At 40.6% G+C, this 23,557-nt stretch overlaps 1 protein-coding gene and 1 long non-coding RNA gene across 2 annotated transcripts in view; one reads left to right on the forward strand and one right to left on the reverse strand.

Annotated features, from left to right (window-relative positions):
- Nucleotides 1-2,753: 2,753 nt before the first annotated feature.
- On the reverse strand, nt 2,754-17,889 carry POMP (proteasome maturation protein). The gene is made up of 6 exons (XM_082676004.1): nt 17,806-17,889; nt 15,194-15,291; nt 13,412-13,472; nt 11,344-11,445; nt 9,543-9,636; nt 2,754-5,114 (listed from the first exon to the last, which is right to left on the reverse strand). The coding sequence occupies exons 1-6, from the start codon at nt 17,806-17,808 to the stop codon at nt 5,047-5,049; spliced, it is 426 nt and encodes a 141-aa protein (XP_082532130.1). The 5' UTR covers nt 17,809-17,889; the 3' UTR covers nt 2,754-5,046.
- A 38-nt stretch (nt 17,890-17,927) lies between these two features.
- LOC309835948 overlaps nt 17,928-23,557 on the forward strand; it is a 29,958-nt gene continuing 24,328 nt past the window's right edge. The window contains exon 1 of the long non-coding RNA XR_014298062.1: nt 17,928-18,019. This is a non-coding gene — a long non-coding RNA (uncharacterized lncRNA). The remainder of the gene's footprint in view (nt 18,020-23,557) is intronic.

Here is a 23,557-nt window from a genome sequence, read left to right on the forward strand (position 1 = left end):
GCAGCATATATATGGGTCTTGTTTTTTTTATTTGGCCACTCTGTCTTCTGATTGGAGAATTTCCTATGCTTACATTTAAAGTAATTATTGATAGATATGTACCTATTGCCATTTTGTTAATTGTTTTCTGGTCGTTTTTGTAGTTCTTTTTTTGTCCCTTTCTTCTTTTGCTCTCTTCCCTTGTAATTTGATGACTATCTGTAGTGTTATGTTTGAATTTTTTTTTTTTTTTTGGTGTGTGTGGGTGTGTGTATTATAGACTTTAGGGTTTTGGTTACCATGAGACATATATAACAACATGTATATGATTATTTTCTCTCTTAAGTTCGGATGCATTACTAACCTACATTTTTACTCCCCACCCCATGTTTGATGTTTCTGGTGTCATATTTTACATCTTCTTCTGTAACCTTTACTTATTGTGGATATAGGGGATTTTACTATCTTTGTCTTTTAACCTTCCTCTTAGCTATATAAGTGGCTGATCCACTACCTTTACTGTATGTTTGCATTTACCAGTGAGATTTTCCTTTCATAATTTTCATTTTCTAGTTGTGGATTTTTCTTTTCTGCTTAGAGAAGTCCCTTTAACATTTTCTTGTAAAGCCAGTTTAGTGACACCAAACTCTTTAGCTTTTGCTTGTCTGTAAAACTCTTTATCTCTCTTTCAATTCTGAATGATAACCTTGCCAGGTGGAATATTCTTGGTTGTTAAGTTTTTTCCTTTCATCACTTTGAATATATTGTGTCACTCCCTTCTGGCCTGCAAAGTTTCTGCTACAGAGTCAGCTGACAGTCTTATGGGAGTTTCATTGTATGTAACTAGTTGCTTTTCTCTTGCTGCTTTTAAGATTTTTTTTTTTTTGCCACTTTAATTATAATATGTCTTGGTGTGAACCTCTATGGATTCATCTTGTTTAGGACCCTCTGTGCTTCCTGGACCTGGATGTCTGTTTCCTTCCCCAGATTAGGAAGGTTTTCATCTATTATTTCTTCAAATAAGTTCTCTGCCTGTTTCTCTCTCTTCTCCTTCTGGTACTCTTGTAATGCAAATGTTAGTATGCTTGATATTGTCTCAGAGGTCTCTTTAAAACTATCATTTTTTAAAACTTTTTTCTGTTCAGCTTAGGTGATTTCCACTACTCTGCCTTCCAGATCACTGATCCATTCCTCTGCATCATCTAAGCTACTGTTGATTCCTGCTGGTGTGTTTTTTGTTATTGTATTCTTCAGCTCTGTTTGGTTCTTTTTTATATTTTCTAACTTTTGGTTGAAAGTCTCACTATGTTAATCATTCTTCTCTCCAGTTTGTTAAGTATCTTTAAGATCATTACCTTGAACTTTGTATCAGGGAGGTTGTTTATCTCCACTTCATTTAGTTCTTCTTCTGAGGTTCTTATTCCTTCTCTTGGAACATATTCCTCTGTCTCCTCATTGTGCCCAATTCTCGGGCAAATTTATTTCTATATGTTACATAGGTCAGCCACTTTCCTAATCGTGGAGAAGTGTTCCTATGTTGGAGATGTTCTATGGGGTCCAGCAGCAGGCTTCCCTCTGGTCACCAGAGCTTTATGCTCTAGGGAGGCTGTGTGTGCCCTTCTCTTGTGGCAGAACTGACCACTGTGGATGCGCTGGCAGTGGGGCTGGACCCTGGCCCATTTGGTTGTGAGGTTGTGCCTTGTGCAGTGGCTTGTACTTGCCGGAGGGCAGGGTAGGCTTCCCACGTGGTTGGGTGTTTGACCCAGGGGGGCACAGGGCTGCTGCTGGCCCACTGATAGGTCCCTGGCGCTAACAGGACATGAGAATTCCAAAATGGTGCTTCACAATGCTGGTGTTATTGTGGTAGAACAAGTTCCCCAAACTGGATGCTGCCAGCATCTCTCCCCAGGGGGAGTCCCAGGTGCCTCCTGCCTCCCTGGATCCAAGATCAGCAAGCAGGTTTGACCCTCTGTCCTTTCAAATTAACGTCTACACTGGGAGTCAGATCGCATTTACCCTTTCAGAGAGAAGTCTGTTTCCTGTAGCCCTCTGGCTCTTCTGAACATAAGCCCCACTGGTTTTCAAAGCCAGGTGTTCTGGGGGCTCATTTTCCTGGTGGAGGACCCCCAGGCTGGGGAGTCCAATGGGCTCAAACCCCTTGCTCCTTGGGGAGGATCTCTATAATTGTGATATTCCTCCCACTTCCTCACCAACCTGTGGGTGTGGGTCCTGATATACTGTATCTCTGTCCTTCCTACCTGACTCGTGCTTCCTTCATGTTTTTTTTTTCCAGTACGCCGGCCTCTCACTGTTGTGGCCTCTTCCGTTGCGGAGCACAGGCTCCAGACGCGCAGGCTCAGCAGCCATGGCTCACGGGCCCAGCCACTCTGCGGCATGTGGGATCTTCCTGCACCGGGGCACGAACCCGTGTCCCCTGCATCGGCAGGCGGACTCTCAACCACTGCACCACCAAGGAAGCCCCTTCTTTATGTTTTTAATGGTGGAAAATCTTTTCTGTTAGTCTTCAGGTTGTTTCCATAGACAGCTGTGTGCTGTTAAACAGCTGTCATTTGGACATGCCCATGGGAGGAGGTGAGTTCAGGGACTTTCTACTCTGCCATCTTGGCCACTGCCCCCACCAAGGTATGGGCTCTTAATTAAGGATTTGTTGTACTTGAAGGAACCTGAATTTCAACTTTGAAATCATGAGCTAAATAAATAAGTTCAATGAAGTATCACATTTTTGGTTTTGCTTTATTGAAATATCAAGTCAAAATTTGGTTAAACTTAGATTCATCCAATTGTAGACTCCAGTGGAAGATTATACACTATACAGTCTTTCAGCTTTTCAAAAGTAATCTACCTGTTCAGACAATTTTCTACACTCTTGAAATGTCTGCATTCAAAGGAGTAACAAAATGCAGGAAAGCACTGGGTTATACTTATGTGTACTCCTGAAAGAGGGATAAAACCCACTGCAAAAAGAAAAATTAATAAAAAATAAGCCTATCATTTATATTTTGTACAGAGGGTAGGACTGAAGAGACATGTCTAGTGAAAGAGCCATCCCATGATGTGCCAAACAGTGCTCAGTTATTTGCAAACCCACCCGCTTTGAGACAATAAAATCCACAAATTCCTTTATTCACATATATATTTAAAAAAGTAACACAGAACTACATTACAGTCCATTAATTATGTTTATATCTCTTTTATTGTGAATTTTATCATTTTAGTGTTAGTAAAATTAATTGTAATCAGGCACCAACCTGTGAAGTATCTCTTAAACCCTCAAAATACTAAACTAATTCCTTAAAACAAACCCCACGGCATCTGAAAGAAAAAATGCCTAACTGAAGAGTCTGGCACCTAGGCAAAGTATCTCAGAGGAACCTGAAATTTACTCTCATGAAGGAACCCAAATCATCCCAACTCCAGGCACACACTGCAGTTTGCAGAGACTACTAGCAAACGTTCCAGCACCGAGGTACACGGGAAGAATTAACTGATGCTAATAAATATTACTATAAAGGCGAAAGCAAGCATATAAATCAAAGGTTCTCATCCCTGGAGAGCTTTTCAAAAGTAGACTTCCTGGGATCCACCCCAGACTCGTCCTTCTGGAATTTCTGAGATTCAGACCCTGACACCAAAATTGTTTCACAAGATTTCCAGGTGATTTTACAGGCACCCAGGGATAAGGATCATGGGTGTAAACACAAAGGAGGTAAAAGAGGAAAAGGAGAGAGGGGCAAGCATGAAGACCTTCAGAGAATAAGCACTAATCATGATTACCAATTTCTGTGTTTAAAGCATCAGTTTTTCCATTTAAACTATGTTCATTAATTCATAGTACCTTCTACTGGTCAGGAAGAGTATCTACTATTCCTAAAACTAATTAAGGTACAGAAATATCCAACTTTGTTAATTAGTTGAAAGAGAACACGTTTAGAAACAATCAATTAGTGAACCTTCTATATTTTCTCATAATTTAAGTGTAAAGTGGGTTGGCAAATATTGTGTTGGCAAAGACAGTTTTAAGCTCAATTCTCAACGGTCAGGAGCAATTTTTACAGTAGGATGTTTAGCAGCATCCCTAGCCTCCTTGCACTAGATGCCAGCTGGAAACCCTCCCCAAAGTTGTGACAACCAGAAATTTCTCTAGACACTGTTAAATGACCCCCCCCACTCCCAGTGGGGGGAGAAAACATTGCCATCAGTCATAGATCAGTGACTTAGACAATAAAAATACTCCTGAGAAATTGATAATCTTTAATTTTGTATACTAGGTCCATAAAAAAATACCTTATTAACAAAGAACAACCATAGGGAAGATTTATTTTTAAATAAACTATTATTGAATTTGTTCATGAATAGTTGTATGTGTACATGAATGTTCTGTTTTCCTTTTTAAATTTAAGCATCTTATGATATATTAATCTATGCAGTACTACAGTTTAATTGACATCTGCTGATTGTTTAATTTTTCACTTTAAAGACAAGACCAAAATCAAAACCTCTGAACTTATACTTTTCAACCTGAAAGAATCAAAGAATGTAGTTATAATCCTAAGTAGCATCAATAAAGCAAGTGTTATTCTTATGAGTATTAATGGACTATACTGAAACAAGGTAAAATATAATAGTCTTATTTTGTACTTACTTTGAAATGCTGCCACTGAACAGATGTTTATTCTGAAAGATGCTACTATGAAGTTTGCAGGCTCAAATACCAATAATGATTATTCAAAATTAAATTTATGAAATAACTAGGAAACAGGCTGAATTGGAACCTGTGCATAGTTTTATGATATTAATTAGCAACATTTTTTTAAAGACGTAGAAGGCTATTGTTTTAATATAAATTAGAAGTTTTTAAACCATCTCCCTTTAGTGCCTTCAATTATCACATAAACCAAAGACCCAAATAACTTCAAATGATCACAGATACTATTTAGGCAAAAATTCTCATGTGTCAGTAATTTTAATGTTGTGCACGTCAAATTATAGTAAAAAACGACTATAAACAAGACGCAGCCCCTCTACTTCCATGAACAGCACACTGCATTATAGTAAACCGAGCTTATATTCAACCATCAAATGTGGTTCTCCCATTAGTTCACTTTGTGACGGGTCTGAAAACAAACAAAAACAAACATATTAAAGAACTGGACACTTAGAATGGGTGCATTCTACTGTATGTCAAGTATACCTCAATTCAGGTGATTGTAAAAGAAAATATAGATTGAATAAGTTCTTTTTCAAAGTTCTTAAGTTTTCCAGTGCTTTCCAGTTGACTCTAGGAACGATCTCTAATAAGAGATTAAACAATCCGTAATCTAATTTGCAAAACCCATTTTATTTCTATCACTCTGTGCTCTGTTGCAAATATATATGTACACAAACCAGAAGTCTAGAGCAAGAAAACCTTAAAAACCTTCACTCTCTTGTCTGTATTGACGAGTCAGACAAAAGTCTTACTTTAACTGCAATAATGCACCTAAGAGTTTTTAAAATGAATAACAACATTAAGCTTCCTACAAACAAACAAAGCCTCTTCTCCTCCACACAGGACAAGAAACAGAATAAATACCCAACGAAATAAACTGTAAAATCAGTTTGTAAAAATAAATAATCATTAAAATAATGATTACCAAGAGTAACATCAATTTGGATGTTTCCTCACTGGATCTCCTAAGAGACTGGAGATTACTGTGTCACATTAGTTCAGCAATCTCTACTCTTGACATCTGTCACACAACAAAGTAACCTTAGCAACAACTGATACTGTTACAATTATTAATAGAGTAAATGGCTATGTATACAACAGGCATCCAAAACCCAAATTAAGAAAAAGTATGTCCGCACATGAGTACAAAGAACAAAGATGTTTGCTGCAGCCCTGTTTTGTTAATAAGAGAGAAAACTCAATACATGTATTGATGCAGCATACCTACTACCGTAAGATACACACAGTATGATACCAATTGTGATAAAAAAAATATATACACAAAGCAACGCCAGATATTTTCTGATTATATATATTTGTATGAAGACACACAGAAAAAAGTCTGGAAGGACATACACTAAGTAAAAGCAAGCAGCAGGCAAATAGGGAAGCAGGGAGAGAAATGGGTTTGGGGTAAACATGGAGGACTTGAGTCTCAGCTGTAATGTTTTCAATATTTAAACAAAGAATATCCTTATTTATATAATAACAACTTCCCTTTTAAACTCTGCTTTTTAAAGCTTTTGACTTTAATAAAATACATGCTTATGAAATAAATCACTTGCACCAGAAGACAGCACACCATGTAAGCAAGGCCCTGGCCCGTGAGACTCCCAGGGAGGACCCGGCCTCTTGGTCAGTCTCAGTTCCCTCATCTTAAAGTGACAGAACTAGAGTAAACGGAAGGCCACTTTCAGCATTAAGAAAAAGGCTAGTTGTGACTTTCTTACTGCCTTCCTCACATTCTCTTCCCTTCCTTAAAATATAATGTGCAGATTTTTCTTGGCCAAGCACTTCCCTGATGAGCAAGCAAACAAAACCCTGATCACCTCCAACACTTTAAAAAATGTAAATTGGAGAATTATACAGATTTTCATCACAGTTGACTAGTCTTCATATCACGCTTAGATTAACACACTACTCCCTCATTACAGACTTTAAAATTCCTTCTGGGTCAAATGTGATGAGGAGAATGTGGTGAGCAACAGCTTTCAACACTCATCACGGATTAAGCACCTTATGAGGCACTGGAGACACAAGAGTTAACAAGACAAAGTCCCCAGCTCTCGCGAGGCCTGTATTTAAGTTGGGGAAAACAAATAAGAGACAAGAAAAATACTGAAAAACTGATAAGCAAAGAATGAAAATGAGGTGACAGGGTGACTGGGACTACTTTAGACTGGGTAGTCTCTGAAGGAGTGACATTTAAACTGGGATCTGAAAAGTGAGGGGGGGAAAGTATTCTAAGCAGAAGGAACAGCTAAGGCAAGGCCCTAAGGTGAAGCCATAAACTGTCCATAAATTATACAGTCACAGTCCCCACAAGGGGGAAACTACCCAAAGTGCAGTGCAGTGATCTCATCCTGACAAAAATCACCTACCTAAACAGAGGATCTTTCTAGTTCTTAGCTGCCTTACAGAGATGCAAGGAATGAATATATAAAGATGTCCATAAGATAGCCAGTGATCTTTTTTTTTTTTTTTTTTTTTTTTTTGTGGTACGCGGGCCTCTCTCACTGTTGTGGCCTCTCCCGTTGCGGAGCACAGGCTCCGGACGGGCAGGCCCAGCGGCCATGGCTCGCGGGCCTAGCCACCCTGCGGCATGTGGGATCTTCCTGGACCAGGGCACGAACTCGTGTTCCCTGCATCGGCAGGCGGACTCGCAACCACTGCGCCACCAGGGAAGCCCCCGCTAGTGATCTTTTTAAATCTGAAATTCTATCACATGTCACGGCTTAAAAATCACTCGATGGGTATGGACACCACGGGGGGAACGTCGGAGGGGGGGCAGGGGTGGTGGTGGGATGAATTGGGAGACTGCGACTGACACATATACACTAATATGCATAAAATAGATAACTAATAACCTGTTTGAAAAAATAAAATTAAAAAAAAGATTATAAATTGAAAGAAAACAAAAGAGCTGAAGAAAAAAATAAAATAAAGTTACAGTCTTCAGATGTCAAAAGAAAAAAAAAAATCACTCAATGGCTTTCTGTTGCATTCTGAATAAACTTTTTATGGTCTGCAAGGCGCTGGCTCCTCTGTACCTGCCTGGCTTTTCAACCTCACCTTATTCTACTTTCCACTTCCCTCAAAACACTCCAGCTACATGGGCCTTCTTAACATGTTCTTATGTGTGTTGAGAGACAATTCTCTAGGAGCCTTTCTTGATTCCACAAGTCTTGGAAGCAGAGGCACTGTCTGCCTTTGTTCTGGACTCTCTTTCCAAGGCTGTTTCTAAAGAGAGATCATGTTGCCCTTGGGGCACAGAATAGGCAGGCTGACTGCCCATTATAAGATTCAGGTGCCCTGAACTTGGGGTTCCCCTTACTGTAACAAAATACACTCTATATGCTGGTTTCATCTAACCCTCTTCTTGCTGCCCTGTGGGAACTGGGGCTTAGGGACCCAACAGAAAAGCTGATGCTCTGGCTTCTGCTACTGCCGTGAATAACAAACTGCCCTTTGTCTCGAGGAGTCTGTCTCTGCCAGCATCCGTGAAACTACAGAGGGCTAACTTGTTAGCTCTTAAGTGGAATAAACCCTTCAGAGCTCTTCGGCTGTTCTCAGGTTAGAGACCCTGGGCATACAGCTTCTTCTGTCTGAAATATTCTTCCCTCTACTTTTAGCTCAACTAATTCATGTATCTTTCAGGAATCAATTTATATGTCATATTCCCAGAGGTGCCTGGCCCTCCTACCCAACAACAAACTATACACCTACTCCCTTTATTCTTAGAATTTAATCACTGTTTATAACTACATGTTTGTGTTTTAACTGTTAATGTTTACCTCCCCCATTAGGAAGCACAGATGTTTTGTTTTTTTCACCGTCGTATATTCAAAGCCTAGCCCAGTGCCTGACGTATAACAATTATTTTACTGACTGAATAAATGCTCAGTAAGTCCCTCTCCCTTTTTTTCACATGACTTTACAGAGCCTGATTTTTAAATGAGTGCATTTTTATAACTAAAAGATAATTATAAACCTGAGCTATCACCTTACTAATTTTAAATGAGGTCTAAATTCAATGTAAAAGCTTAGGAATTCCAGATTTTCCTGCATTCAAAAAGTTCCCTCAGGGAAGATTCTCAAAGAGGAGTCTCATGAGATTTCTGTTGCATCCACAGCATCTCGTTACCGGACATTAGCAGCCAAGCAAAAGTAATATAATTTAATCCTGTTGGGTTTTTCTGTTTCTCCCAAACTGCTGAGGCATAATGAACAGAAGAAATACTGGACAGAATTATATTTGTTTACCGTCCTCAGAACCAGAAAAAAATAAAGGATGCTGCATGTATTGCTCTTACTTAAAAGCCATTTATGTCATACATAATATAATCATCCAGAGAATTTTGTTAAAAATGACAGATTCTTCTTTACTATTCACCATCTATAGAAACACAACAATTACTTAGGAGGAAAGGGTGGGTATTTTTTAAAGAAAACTTTGATCTGATTTTTTCTAGTTGTTTTTAAAACTAGTCACATCCCACAAACATTCTGAACAGTGCAACAACAATCCTCGTTTAAGCTACCCTAAGAATATTGCACTGGACTCACACAACAGACTTTATCCTCAGGATATGAAAGGAATGACTGTCATTAATTGACTGAAATGACTATAATCTCAGAACTCCATAAATAATTTTCACTTTTAAAACCAGTTAAACAGTTATTACCATTAAAGTTTATCTTATTTCACTGAATAAACACAAATGAATTCAATCAGCTATAAACTCCACGAGGATGAAGACGCTGTACGTTTCATCTGCTGCTGTTATCTTGTACATTATTGGGGCTCTATAAAAAGGTATGGAATGACACTTACCATTAAGAATATCTTCAAATCCAATAGTCTCATCATTACCCCTCAAAATATCCAATGAAAGGTTTGAGCTTGGAAGAAATGGAAGACGCTGAACCTTCAGGAAAAGTATAAAAAGGCAAAATTAGAAAAAACCAAGGGGAAAAAATATACATGACCAAATTTCACATTCTTCATTCTTTATTTGTAAAATTCACAAAACCAAGTAACATATCAATTTAACCAATGTGGGTTAATCAATTTAACATGCAAGTTCACATTTGAGACCCAAACCAACATTTTAAAAATTCCTCAACACTTTATGCAAAATATATACACTGAAACTGAGAGCTTCTCACTGACACTTAACAATCCCATCAGGCTTGCTCACGTTCGAGGGTTTCGCTTCCGTCCAGGAAACCCAAGCACACACCACGTGATGAAATGCAAAATCCTAGAGCCTAACACCATTCTTTGTTCCTAATAAACGTGGGATGATCAAATTCCTGAAGAAATTCCAACTCAGCGAGAGCAGTATTCTATTTAGTAAACCAATTATTCATTTTTTATGTTGTTCTGTATTGCTCACACAAATGTTTAAGTTATGACCCTTTAAAACAGTACCGATAGGGACTTCCCTGGTGGCACAGTGGTTAAGAATCTGCCTGCCAATGCAGGGGACACGGGTTTGATCCCTGGTCTGGGAAGATCCCATATGCCGCGGAGCAACTAAGCCCACGTGCCACAACTACTGAGCCTGCGCTCTAGAGCCCACGAACTACAACTACTGAGCCTGCGTGCCACAACTGCTGAAGCCAGCATGCCTAGAGCCCATGTTCCGCAACAAGAGAAGCCACCGCAATGAGAAGCCCACGCACCGCAACGAAGAGTAGCCGCCACTCGCCACAACTAGAGAAAGCCCATGCAGCAACGAAGACCAACGCAGCAAAAAATAAACTAATAATTAATTTAAAAAAAAAAAACAGTAGTGGTAACTAGAAATGAAGATCAAAGTCACCTGTGGGCCTTTAAAAACCACAATGCCATTGTGAACTAGTGTTATATACTTTTTTCAATTATTAAATACATATACTGCAGACTAGTATCTAAGTACAGTGGAGAAAGCATGGGCTGTACAGTCAGAGAGATCTGGATTCAAATTCTGCTTTTATACTTACTTAGGCTTTGCCTAAGTTACCTGACTTGTGTCACCCTGTTTCCATCTGTGAACTAGGATAACAGCACCTTCCTCTCAAACCTGTAGCATGGTGCAGTGTAAAGTATACATATATAGTCAATGGCACATAGTTTGTACCCAACAAACTTTAATGTAGCCAAACCAAATTTTCAGTTTTTCTGTTCTTTGTTAGTTGTCCAGCAATCACTGGAATCAATGGATGTGACAGAATCCAGAGCACAGATGGGGGGACAGTTCTTACACACTTGGAACAACCTTTCCGAAGATCTTCTTCCTAAGCAACAGGTATACTCAGCAATATACAACCTGCCTATTAGATACCTCCACCTGGATATTCCTAGAGGCATCTCAGATTCAGTGTAACCCCCCAAAGGAGAAAAACATGAAAAGTGAACACAGGTAAGTTTTCAGACAGTGAGCCTATAATTTAAAGGAGTTTTCCATTTCAAAGCTTCTTTTCTCTATGAAGTAGAAATCAAGGTCATATCCTAAAAGGGGGAAAGTAGGATAGGTTGTAGGGGAGAAGAGAAGGTAAGGTTTGTACAGCTGTTATTAAAATAGAAGGCTCCTTCCAATTGATATCAACACACAGGTGGGATGCATATAAATTGACATTCATAAACCCACCTGCTGCACTGCCTTGAATTCCATTTGTAGTTTTAATGGAGCAAATAGACCCTGGATGTTTCTCAGTGTGGAAAAGTTCATTTTATCTTGGTTGAGCTGGAACTATAAAGACAACAATGTAATTTTAAATGTTACTCAACATTCTGCTTTCAAAACAGTTAGCACTGATACGCATGTGACACAATACTTAGAGGAAAGATTTCAATAACCATAACTGAAATAAAAACGAAGTATTTTTACTAATTTCTTCGACAAATTTTAGAATATGTATGTCTATATTTTACCTGGCATGCAGGTGTCCTTCACTGGTGTAAAATTACCACCTAAAATTTAGATTTACAGAACTAATACATTAAGGGAATGTTTTTCACATTGCAAAAGTGTATTTACAAGGCATAATCATATTTCAATGCTTTTGATTAGAATTACTGCAAAACTGGTAGAGCAAAAAGGTGTAAATAACCTCAGATCCAGAAAGTTTTATACAGGGACAATAATTAGTAAGAAATTTCTAAGTATGAAAGTATCTACTTCAAAGGATTTCATAAAAGAAATAATCAGACCCATTATACGGTCCTGTTAATTAAATTACAACCCTTAAACTCCACCTTTCTGAGTAATTGAGTCTGGGGGAAAAAAGAAACCCAAACTCTGAAGTCTGTCCAATTTGTGTTGGGTACTAATAAGCAATTTTATTCTGGAATCATACTCTTACTAAGCACTGATACTACTTCTAAAAAACGAGTCAGGGTTTCCCTGGTGGTGCAGTGGTTGAGAGTCCGCCTGCCGATGCAGGGGACGCGGGTTCGTGCCCCAGCCTGGGAGGATCCCACATGCCGCGGAGCGGCTGGGCCCGTGAGCCATGGCCGCTGAGCCTGCGCGTCCGGAGCCTGTGCTCCGCAACGGGAGAGGCCACAACAGTGAGAGGCCCGGGTAGCGCAAAAAAAAAAGTCAGGTTTACCCCATCTAAATATGTATAATTTATCTTTGAACCCAAATGCAGAACTTCACATTCACCTCTTTGTTTTTCTTGAAGTTCTGGCCTAGTCTTTTGGTCTATTGCTTCATCTATGATGTAGTTCACTTATTCATCAAAACGAGCTATCCGTGTCAGCTTTTTCTTCCATAAACCTGATTTATATGTTTTCTATGGCTAATCTGAAATCTCTGAAAAACAACCTTCTCATCTTCTGAGCATGAAACCAGAATGCAGCTAAAGCAGCCAGGGGCCCCTTTATTTTCTCGTCTAATTTGAACTTCAATTTCATCATCAAATTATTTGTTCTACTCTTTCTTAAGGAAAAATCTTTCCCCTTGCTGAAGAGGGAGGAAACAAAACAAAAAAACCGGAATAGGTCAGCTTCCTGTTAACTGGGTGACACTGCACCATCATCCCCAAGTAGTAAGACACCTCCTTGTTCTTGCTCTGAATGTGTTATTTAAAAACCCTTTAGGTTGTCTTTAGGACATCTGTACAAGCTATACCCTCTGGGGAATAACCTTTCCCCACCTATTTATCTGGTTAATACTGTTCTAAAACTGTTCAAATGCCCTCTTCTAGAAAGCTTTCCACAGATGCTTGCTCCATCCCTGGTCCTCTACAACACTTTATGAAGCCCCTATCCACTGCTTATCCTCCCATTAAAATTTCAGCCCCTTAAGGATGGGGACTATGTCATGTTCACCTGTGCACCTACTGTGCCCAGCAGTAACTTGGAGATGCAGGGCTTGAAAAAGAGGTCAAGGCTAGAGATATGGGCTTGGGAAGACCAACAGCAAAAATGGCAGGGGAATAAATATAAAAGAAAATGGGATCATCAAAGGAGAACATATGAAAGGAATGGAAAGGTGGACTAACCTCTAGAAATGTCTATAAAAAAGACAAAGAAGAATGTGTAGAAAGGGAGCTTTAGTGAAGCAATACAATGATAACTCAAAGATTAGGATATTGAAAACAAGGCCTCAAGTTTTTCATGGTTAAATGCTCAACACCAGAAGTGTCTTAATCAGGTATTATTAAAAATATTTTTCTAAAGGATAAAAATAAAAACACAGGTAACATACTTACATTTTTTTCTGATAATTCAAGAGGATGACTGGGCAAAAGTTCATTTTTCACATAAGAAAAACTGAAAATAAACATTTAAGATGGAAGATTATATATTACTGAATACCTAGAGCTCAAAATCACATCCATCACTGTTGTAGTATAAATAAATGGCACAGGGAGTTTTGGGGGGATGAGTAAACTATTCTGTATCCTGAGTGTGGTGGTGATGGTTCTGGGAATTAACACATGTTTTAAAATTCATAGAACTATATACCAAAAGGAAGACAAGAAGTCAAATTTACTGAATATTGTTTTAAATGCATCTATTATAGATACTGGTGGTCAAGACTTCAATTCACTGGGGAGAACCCCCCCAAAAATGGTGCTAAATGATGCCCTGTACCTAGAAGAAATTTAATAAAAAGTATGTTTAATACTATTACTCTGATGACATGATTCTTGCATTATATAAAATATCTAAGCCTCTTTTGTTCAGATCTAATGCATATTCAATAGTTAATATATTTTTGGTAAACACATGTTGAACGATCTGTTTGACATTTACCAAACACCTACTATGTATAAAGTACCATATTAGGTGATATACAGCTAGAACCAGGCCGCGGGTCTTTATCACCCTAGATATACAAAGATGACTATCTTATTGTCCAAACCAGGATCTGAGAGCTGAAGGAAACCTTAGAAATCCTGCAACAATCGTTTACTGAATACTATCTTTGTACAGAACATTATCCGCAAAGTGGAATTTGATAATGGCTCTGCTCGTGGCAATCTTACAGTCTAACTGGGAAGGAAAAGAAGCATTTCATGTGAAAACAAAAAAAACAAGAACGAATCACCCGGATTGGTTACTGGCTAGCTTATAAATCTGCCTATACTATACTACTGCCAATTCCAAAGGCAATATAGTGCATCTTTTACTACAGAATGAAAAGACAATAGTGAGGTATTATGTCTGCTCCCAGAGACCAATATTAGAATGATATTCTAAGACAGTAAGAGTAAACACCTGAAAATTAGATATAAAATTCAAAAATTCAAAACACAGTACATACAAAGCGGGGAGGAAAGCATTATCCTTATTTGATTAAGCAGAAAAACAATCTGCCAAGGAAAAGGACCAGAACTAGAAATTCAGACCTAAACATATAGAAAAATATAGAAAATCGAGGGAAGGGGCATAACTGTACTGAAACTAGAAAAGAAAAATAAGAGCATCTAAGCCTTACCCAGTGCTTACTAATGCCATGTACTGGTCTACGTACTTTCCATGTGTTAGCTCATTCAAAATAACATATATGCTATTACTAGCCTTATTTCACAGGTGTGGACACTGAGACGTAGAACAATTAAGTAACCTGCCCACAGGCATACATCTAGTAAATGGCGGAGCCAGGACCAAAACCCAGAGTCCATGCTCTTTACTGCTATGTTCTAGTGTCTCCCAAAGAACAGTCAATTACTCCAAAAGTTAATAAGATGAAGAGACAAATGGCTCTCCAAGTTATCAGCAGCACAAAGAAGAATCCTACCAAATCATGCTACTGGGTAACATCTCCTAGGAAGATGCCCTTTCCTGGGAACCTACTACTCTGATAAGATGCTTCTTCCACTATAGAACACATCCAATCCTGCCCTCCCCCTCCTCCCCTACAGTGTATTACTTGCTACCTCCTAAATTAAATATACATTATGGCCTATCAAAATATTTAAAGAATACTGTGAGAAACAATTCACATTTTACCAGAACAAAGTCAAAGTCCCAATGCCCCCATATACCCTTTTCGAAGAAGATCATGACTTTCAAAAGGTCCACTTGCTGAAAGTTCAGTAACTGGAATACTGTCCTTTAGCTGAGATCCAAGTCCTCTGGCATTCTACAACAGAAAGGAAAAACACTATTAAATGTAAACAGTTCAAAAAAACACTGTTTAAGCACTGGAAAGAAAGGATAAGGTCTTGGCCCTCAAAGGGCCCAGTCTAGACAAGGATCAGGAGCTTTAGCATTATGGTAGAGGAATACATGGCTCAGTGAATAAAATCGATTTGGGGTGGGAAGGATTCCTGAGTTGGTCTCCGAGTGCTGTCAGACTGAAAGGCATTCACGTAAAACAAGAACATGGGTAAAAGTATAAAAGTATAAATGAGCAAGCTACAAGTCGTTTGAGATGACCAGCTAACTACATGTCTGAGTAGAGCAGTAAAGGCTGGCCAAAAGAAAACATGAAAAGGCTTCAATATGCAAAGAAACTTCTGTTTTATTCTGGAATAGACAGAGAGCCTCTGAAGGGTTATGGCATGATCAGATTTACTTTTATTGGAAAGATCCCCCCTTAGGTTAGAATGATCGGCACAGAATGAAAAATGTTGAGGGCAGAATCCTGGGGAATACCATTCCTTATGGACAAGGAAGAACAAGTAAAATGGGATTAAGAACAGAGAGAACAGCTAGAAGAGAGTAGTCACAGGAGCTAAGAAAGAAAGGGAATTTCAGAAAGTTTTTGGTTCCCATAAGAGGGTACTACCTATGAAAAATAAATGTACCTAATCAGGATGGTATAAATAAAAAAAAATAAAAACAAAGACTCACGGTATATTTGGTACTAGTGTATGGTCACCCTACTCATTTATACTATAATTTAATCACCAAATATTTATTAAATATCTACTATGTGGCAGGTTCTCTACTAGATACTGAAGATACATATCTGTCTTCCAGGGCTTAATCTAATGAAGATAGAGTAAACATGCAATTAAAATGTAATACATGTTACCATAGTTAAAACACAAGATGCTGAGTTTAAGTTACTTGTTGCTGAAATACATCTTCCCTGCAATTCTGCAGAAAACCGTAAAAGAGCTGCAGGTAGTTTGGAGTGTTATACTCTTCTAGGAGAAACTATTCTGAGAAACCAGCTTTTTAAATTGATGTTTTACTTTATTTTTATATTTTACTAGGTCAGGTACTGCACAGTGTCCCGGGTTTCCTCAATCTACCACCCCAGTCCAGGCTCTCACACCTGGATAATGTTAACAGCACTGCCTCTAGCCTGTTCTATTTTCCAATTCTGCACAGCAAGATTTGCCTGATAAGCAATTTTCCTCACCAAAGCTGTTAAAAAAACAAAACAAAACGAAAAGCAAAAACCTTTCACTGGTTTGTCAATGTCTTGCCTGAATAATGTCCAAGGTCCGAAGCCTGGAACTCAAGAAGCTGTACAACAGGTTTCAACTCTCCCACATAGAAGTCACAGTTAATTAGGAAAAGAAGCTGAAATCTAGTGTGGAGGCCACTAACCTGACGAAGGCACAGAACCTCTCCGGCCCTGTTTACTCATCCTTCCAGCTGCCTGAACTCTTTCCAGGACCAGAGTTGTATGATTGTACCTTTCCAAAAACACCTTCTGTTGCTTTCCTACATAAAGGTTCTCCTTCTCCCAGACTGCTTTATTGTAGAGTAACGGAAGAAAAGTTTCCTCTACACACAAAGAAAAGGGGGATCCTGATCTCTGGGATCTACTGTTATCACTTTCCCAATTCCCTCCTGTAAAACATGAGAATCAGTACATGATATTTCTAATAAAGTAGCAGAGGAAAACAAATCTATGAAAAGTTAATTAACACTGGTTACTTGAGGATGTTTATTAAACCTCTTTACTATGTTCAGCAGTATTTACCAACAGAAACTTTCTAGATTTGGATGGCCCAGCAGCAGTACTGGTAGTATCAGAGTCGCGAGCAATGACGATTCAAGAATCTCTCCCAAACATCAAACTTTTAAGTTAAAAAGAGAGAAAGGACGGGGCAGGAGGAGACCCAATAACAATACTGACAAACGGGGAGTAGCAACTATCCAATTTTCCCCCCTCCAACACCTGCCATACTACGAGCTCCCAAAAATGTTTGTGGGGTAAAGTTGAGTGATGGAAAAGGGACCCACAGCTGTGGGTTTGTTATCAAGGCAGTTCCGAGGGTCAGGGGTGGGTGAGGATGTCGGGCACTAGGCTCCCAAAGGTCCTCCCCTCGGGGGAGGGGTAGTCGGCCGCGCCGCACCCCAGACCGTTGCACTTTTGGGGGTGTCCTTTCCAGCTCGGCGCCAACTACGGGAAGGGACCGGGGTCGGGGCCGACTGGGGGACTTGGGGATGGGAGAGAGGAGGCGGTGGGAAAGGATGAAGCCGAGGCGCCGCTCGCGGGACCAGCGCCGGAGCCCTGCCCAGGAGGCGGCCACGAACCCTCGGACCCCGTGACTCGACAAATCATGGCGCCCGAGGCCGGCCTCCTCCTCCCGCCGCCGCCGCCACCGGGGAACGGGCTGGGGAGCGGCGGCCTGCTCCTGCGGCCACGGACCCGAGCCCGCAGGCCACTCGGGTCGCCCAGGGTCTCACTCACCATCTTCAACTCGCACTGCGAACAGCTTCTCAGCCTGTTACCGTCAGCCGACCCCGCGGCTCACTTCCGTTTCCGGGGTTGCCCCCACCCACATCCGCCGGAAGTGCGTCCGTCCGGGCGAGGAAGGAAGGAGGGTGCGGGGCACCTGGAGGGAGCCGCACGGGGCCGGAGCTCCCACGCCTGAAGTCCCGAGGGATCGGGGACCGAGGGCGCCGTAAGGGGGTGTGGGCTGGAGGAGGGCGGGGGAGGGGAGACGCGGTTGTTCACTCTGTTCGTTATCAGCCCCGACCGCTTGTGCGGCGTTGGGAGATGGGCAGTGTACTTTGCTGGATGCATCGCCCTGTTCGTCCAAAATCTCTTTGAGGTCGAGATTACGTTTTTCATAAGGGCAAACGAGGCCCAGGTGGAATGAGTGATTCGCGTGCAGTCATCCAGCTAGTGAGGCAAATGTGGAAGCCAAAGCTTTTGCCGGTTTGCTTTTATTTTTTTAAATTACTTATCGAAGGCCAGCTATGTTCAGGACTCCGGGCTGAGACTAAGAATACAGAAATGAACAGGCTCGTGTGGTTCCTGGGCTCCAGCCGTAGAGGAACTCTTGGGGTGGGCAGGGTGACAGCTAAGTAAGTATGATATCAGTGACCTTTGAGGGCTTTTACTATGTAGTAACACAATTCCAAGTGCTGTACGTGAACTATCTCCTTTAACTCTTTGAATAATCTTATGAAGTGAGTTCTACACTTACCTCAGTTTTACAGGCGCTGAAAGCAAGACATAAAAGAGTTTAAATAGATATGACCAAGGACACATAATCTATTATAGTTACAGTCATACACTATACTCTGTTGCCTTCCATATGTGATGTGATAAAATGGACTCACGCGTTGTCACCATGTAATGGAGCTAATTTAAGGAATCCTTGGGCTGGCAGTCAAGGTATAAGAGTGAATTAGAGAGGAGAGAATATGAAAGACATTGCTGGTAGATTTGCTTGTGCAAAAGCTCAAGTGGGAAAGAAGGCCTGTGTGGCTAAATTTCAGTGAGTAAGATAGAGAGGAGTGTGAGATGAGGCTTAGGAGATGGAGGCAGATTTATCGTGGAGGCCCTTGTGTGCCAGATTAAGGATGAGGCTTTATCTTTAAAAAGACATTGAAGGATTTTAAGGAGGGAGGTCATAAGGTTGTATGTGTTATGCAGCGCATGACAGTAGATACTGTCATGGATTCCACAACCTTGAACTTCTGCGATAATCCACATTTTGAGTATTGTGCACTGCTGTCCTTATGTGTTTCCTTCTCACTCTTCAGAATATCCATGTTTACCTTGAGATTTGAGATCGAGTGTTTCATTTGCATCCTTTTCCTTTCAGTTCCACCTAAGGAGAAATTTTAAAACTGCATCTCTATTTATTTCTTTAATTTAATTTTTATTTTATGTTGAGGTGTAGTTGATTTACAGTGTTGTGTTAGTATCAGGTGTACAGCAAAGTGGTTCAGTTATACAGACACATATATCCATTCTAAAACTGCATCTTTTTTAAAAAGTTTTTTTTAATGTTTGTTGATTGCTCACAGTTCAGTCATTAATTTTTTTTTTTTTTTTTTTTTTTTTGGTACGCGGTCCTCTCACTGTTGTGGCCTCTCCCGTTGTGGAGCACAGGCTCCGGACGCGCAGGCTCAGCGGCCATGGCTCACGGGCCCAGCCGCTCTGCGGCATGTGAGATCTTCCCGGACGGGGGCACGAACCCGTGTCCCCTTCACCGGCAGGCAGACTCTCAACCACTGCGCCACCAGGGAAGCCCAGTCATTAAATATTTGTTGAGCATTGGCTTGATACTAGATTCTGGAGCTAAAGAGAAGAAAAAGCCATTTCCCTGTACTTGAGATGCTTTTGTTTTCCTGGGGCAATAGACGCATAAACAGGTATTTAAAATGCGCTGTGGTCAATGCTTAATAGAGAAAGGAGCTGGATCAGATTGGGAACAGGGAAAGACGGCACTTGAAGAAGAAACGTGGAAAGGTGAGGATTTGAAGAAGGGCATGTTTGAAGACTGTTTCCATGTGGCTGGAGTTCTGGGTGAGTAGGTGGACCAAGATGATATGAGACTGGAGGGACTGGTCAGAGCTGATGTGAAGGGCCCTTGGATGGTGTGCTGAGGTTTGGGGCTTTTTCTTACAGGGAACAGGGGATGATGGAGGCCTTGTCATAAACACTTGACATTAAAAAAAAAAATTATTGTGGTGGCAGCAATGAGGGATATATGCAATCAGGAGAAACCAGACACCAGAATACCACCTAGAGCATTGCAGTAGTTCAAGGCAGAGACGATAAAGGTATAAATGAAGGTGGCACAGCATCTTGGAAAGACTTTGAGAAGCAGCAAAAAGGAGGGATGACCCTGAGAAACATAGACTGCAAGGGGCAGCCAGAGGGAGGGGAGCCTGCCACGGAGACAAAACAGAAATGGTCAGAGAGGCAGAAGGAAAAGCAAACTGCTGTCTTAGAATCCAAAGGGGAAGAAAGTGCTGAGGGGTTGAAAGCAGTTCCAAAGAGAGGTTAGAAAGTGGTTTTAAAATAGCTTAAAAAAATCATGAAGTCTTAAAAATGGGCCTTTGGTGACCAATGTGAAGGCAAAAGCAAGGAGAAAGATCACCTTGTTTTGAGCAGCTCACACATCGTTATAGCATCAGTTAATACAAGACAGTGTTGAGTATGCTAAAGTAATGTGAAGAATTAGATTAGATTTGATTCTAGAATGGTTTGATATCATTGCTTAAGCTTTGTGTATGTTATTATAGTTTGGAGGATACAGTAATAATAGTTAACATCTGTTATGTGTCAGGCCCTGTTCTTAGTTCTTTACGTATGTCATTTCAGTTAATCCTCAATTACTGTATGATGTAGGTCCTACTATACCCACGTTTTAAATAATAAGCCTTGTTATGTGCCTTGTATGAGAACAAGTACCCCATTTTACTTTACTTTTTGTTGTCTTTCTTGACTTTACTCTTAGGCCTCTCTGGCAGAAATACTTGTGGAAAGTGTGTTGTTGAATGTAGAAAAAACTCCCATCTGGACTGCAGGCCGGTGATGAACCATGGTTGAGAAGCATGCGAATGAGTCCAGCCAAACGAGCTGAGCTGGTTATTAGGAGATGTAAAAGCGTGCCGAGTTGAAAAATCCCCATGACTTTGGTTGAATCCTCTTCCCTCCAAAAGAAGAGAAAGGGTGGAGCAGAGCAGGTGCTGCACTTCGAGAAGAGGTAGTTGAGTGATAATGTTAAGAATCAGCAGTAACTGTCGGCAGCAAGAGGTCGCGTCGACATTTTCTTGCCCCGTGAGTCAGCGAAAGTGGGAGAAAGAGCAGATACCACTGGACAAGCGTTTGAGGAAAGTGGCATCATCTTTGAGAAAGCTAGGTTTTAGCCAGGGCTGAGACGTGCAAAGATCTTGTAGCAAAGTAAAAAATACCGGGAAGTTTGGTTGCGTGTTCCAGGGGACACAGTGGCAGGGGTTTGTGAAGGGAAGACGAGTGAGTTCAGGGGGTTCGGGGCCCGAGCAGGTAACAGTAGCAGAGGAGTACATGGGGCAGAGAAGTTAATTCTCTCCTTTTTGCCCTCATGCAACCTATGTGCCCTTTACCATAACCTCTAGCACTCAGTTGTGTTGATCTGTGGCCACATCTATCTGTTTCTCTCCCACAAGCTCCTACAGTCAGGGGCGATGTCTTACACATTATCGTATCTGTACCTTGCACATAGAAAGCACTCAATAAATGTTTATTAAATGAAAAGTGGGGAGAAAATGGATGAATGGATACTTGTGCCTAATAGGTGAGACTGACTAATATGGTTGGGAAATAGGCTGGAGGTAGATATGGGCGATCCAAGATAACTTATTTGGAGAAGTTTCCAGAAGCACCCTCCTGGGCCTGGAGCCCAACCTGAAAGCTCAGGACGGTCAGCCAAGGCCCTAAATCCTTGTCTGGTTACAGTTATGCCGTTTCCCCCAGGGCTAGACTCAACAAAAACTGGCATCCCACCACAAAGTCTACAATTCTGACAACCTCTAACATCAGGAGTGTGTGTGTGTGTGATGTGCCCAGCCTTCCTCTCCCCCGCCAGCTACCACTTCTGGCCAGGCCCACTTGGCCTCTCTCCCTCCCAGCCTCTGTGGGCACTTCTTCTCAGCCAGATGGATTCTGTAGAGCTTTGGAATCAGAATGGGGGGATTTGGAGAGGGGCTGGCGGCAAGGGTCGGTGGTGATGGTTTTCCCTCCGCGTTCAGGGTAGAAGAATGAGGGCCCCATTGTCTGAGAGAGATGGGAGGGAAAGTAATTCAATGGGTGTGGAAAGTTTGTAGGACATGTTCTCTTCAAGTTACGTAAAACTTAGAATGTTGTATTAAGTGTAAATTTCAGAAATTGCTCCCCTGCAAGCTTTGGCAATAGAGTACAAATCTCGACTAGGAAGCAAGTTACTGTGTTTCAGAGGACCTGAAAAGAAGCTACAAATTATAAAGAGTACATCCAGATCCTCTTTAAACTATCTGAATTCTTACAGTGTTGGGAAAGGTTCGATGTGCTTCATTTAAGATAAATCCTGTTTACACATTTTTCTTTGCAAGTCCCTTTATAAGTGTTAAGAAATGGAGGAATACATTACATCGAGTTTATTTGACAGACGCTTCTCTTTAACCCTAAGAGATGTTTCATATTTCTTCTGAAGTACTTTGCTGACTATGATTTCAGTTGGAGCTGCTTTTAAAAGAGTGTCCTCTGATTATGAAAAGCTGGGTTTTGGTAGTACTTACGAAAGTTGACTCTTTCGAATCCAGGAGTTTTGTGTTACATCTGCGTTGCATCAGACACAGCTGAGGTTAGCGTTCCATTTTTCCATGCTTTCATAGCCCTGTTTCAGGTCTGTGTTTTTAGGAAGCGGTTTGTATTTTCAGCATAGAGGGTCTTTATTCATTTGCCTGTGGAGCATGCATCTTGTAGATTATATGCAATGAATTTTAAATTCTAGACCTGTTTCTTTCACCCTTCATTTGCCAGCCCACATGTAGGAACATAGAATCATTTTAATATTAACTAAAAATTTAATTCAGAAGGCATATCTGCCAGAAACATTGTACAGTGCCTTACAAAGCCTAGTATATTATAGCCATATGCTTGTTGTTTTCTACTTGGACGCTGTTTTCGAATACTAGTGTCAGTGTTCCCCTCCACTGGCATGAATAATTGAGAGGGGAAGTTTTTGTATTTTTGAAAATTCAAAAATTTATTCCTTGAAGACAAAGACTTGAGAGAAAATTTGCCTATATTCAAAGCACACTAGAAGGTTATCTCAGAAGCAATTTACATTAATCTTCTTTGGAATCAGAAAGCTGAAAAAGACAGCCTAAGTCACTCTGATTGTATGATTGGTTTATTTCACTGTTTTTCTTTCTAGAAGCAATGCATGCTCACTGCAGAAAATTAGAAAACAACAAAAGGCAAAAAGAAGGGAATGGAGAGCAGAGATAACCACTGTGAATGCACCAGATCTGAGACATTCTTTTATATGACAGAATATATTTATCATTTTGAAGAAAATTGAGTGACTCCATTTTCTAAGTGAGCTGGGAAGTTTTCTCTTGGCTTTTTTCATGACCATGTTATTACTTAGTAAAATATGTCATTCTGAAGCCTTAGAAAACACCCTTCCTTTACTTCTTCAAGAGTGGTGAATTACACGTAGGCTATTTACTCAACA

The sequence above is a fragment of the Grampus griseus genome (genome assembly GCF_964374135.1).
Source record: "Grampus griseus genome assembly, chromosome: 18".
NCBI lineage: Eukaryota > Metazoa > Chordata > Mammalia > Artiodactyla > Delphinidae > Grampus > Grampus griseus.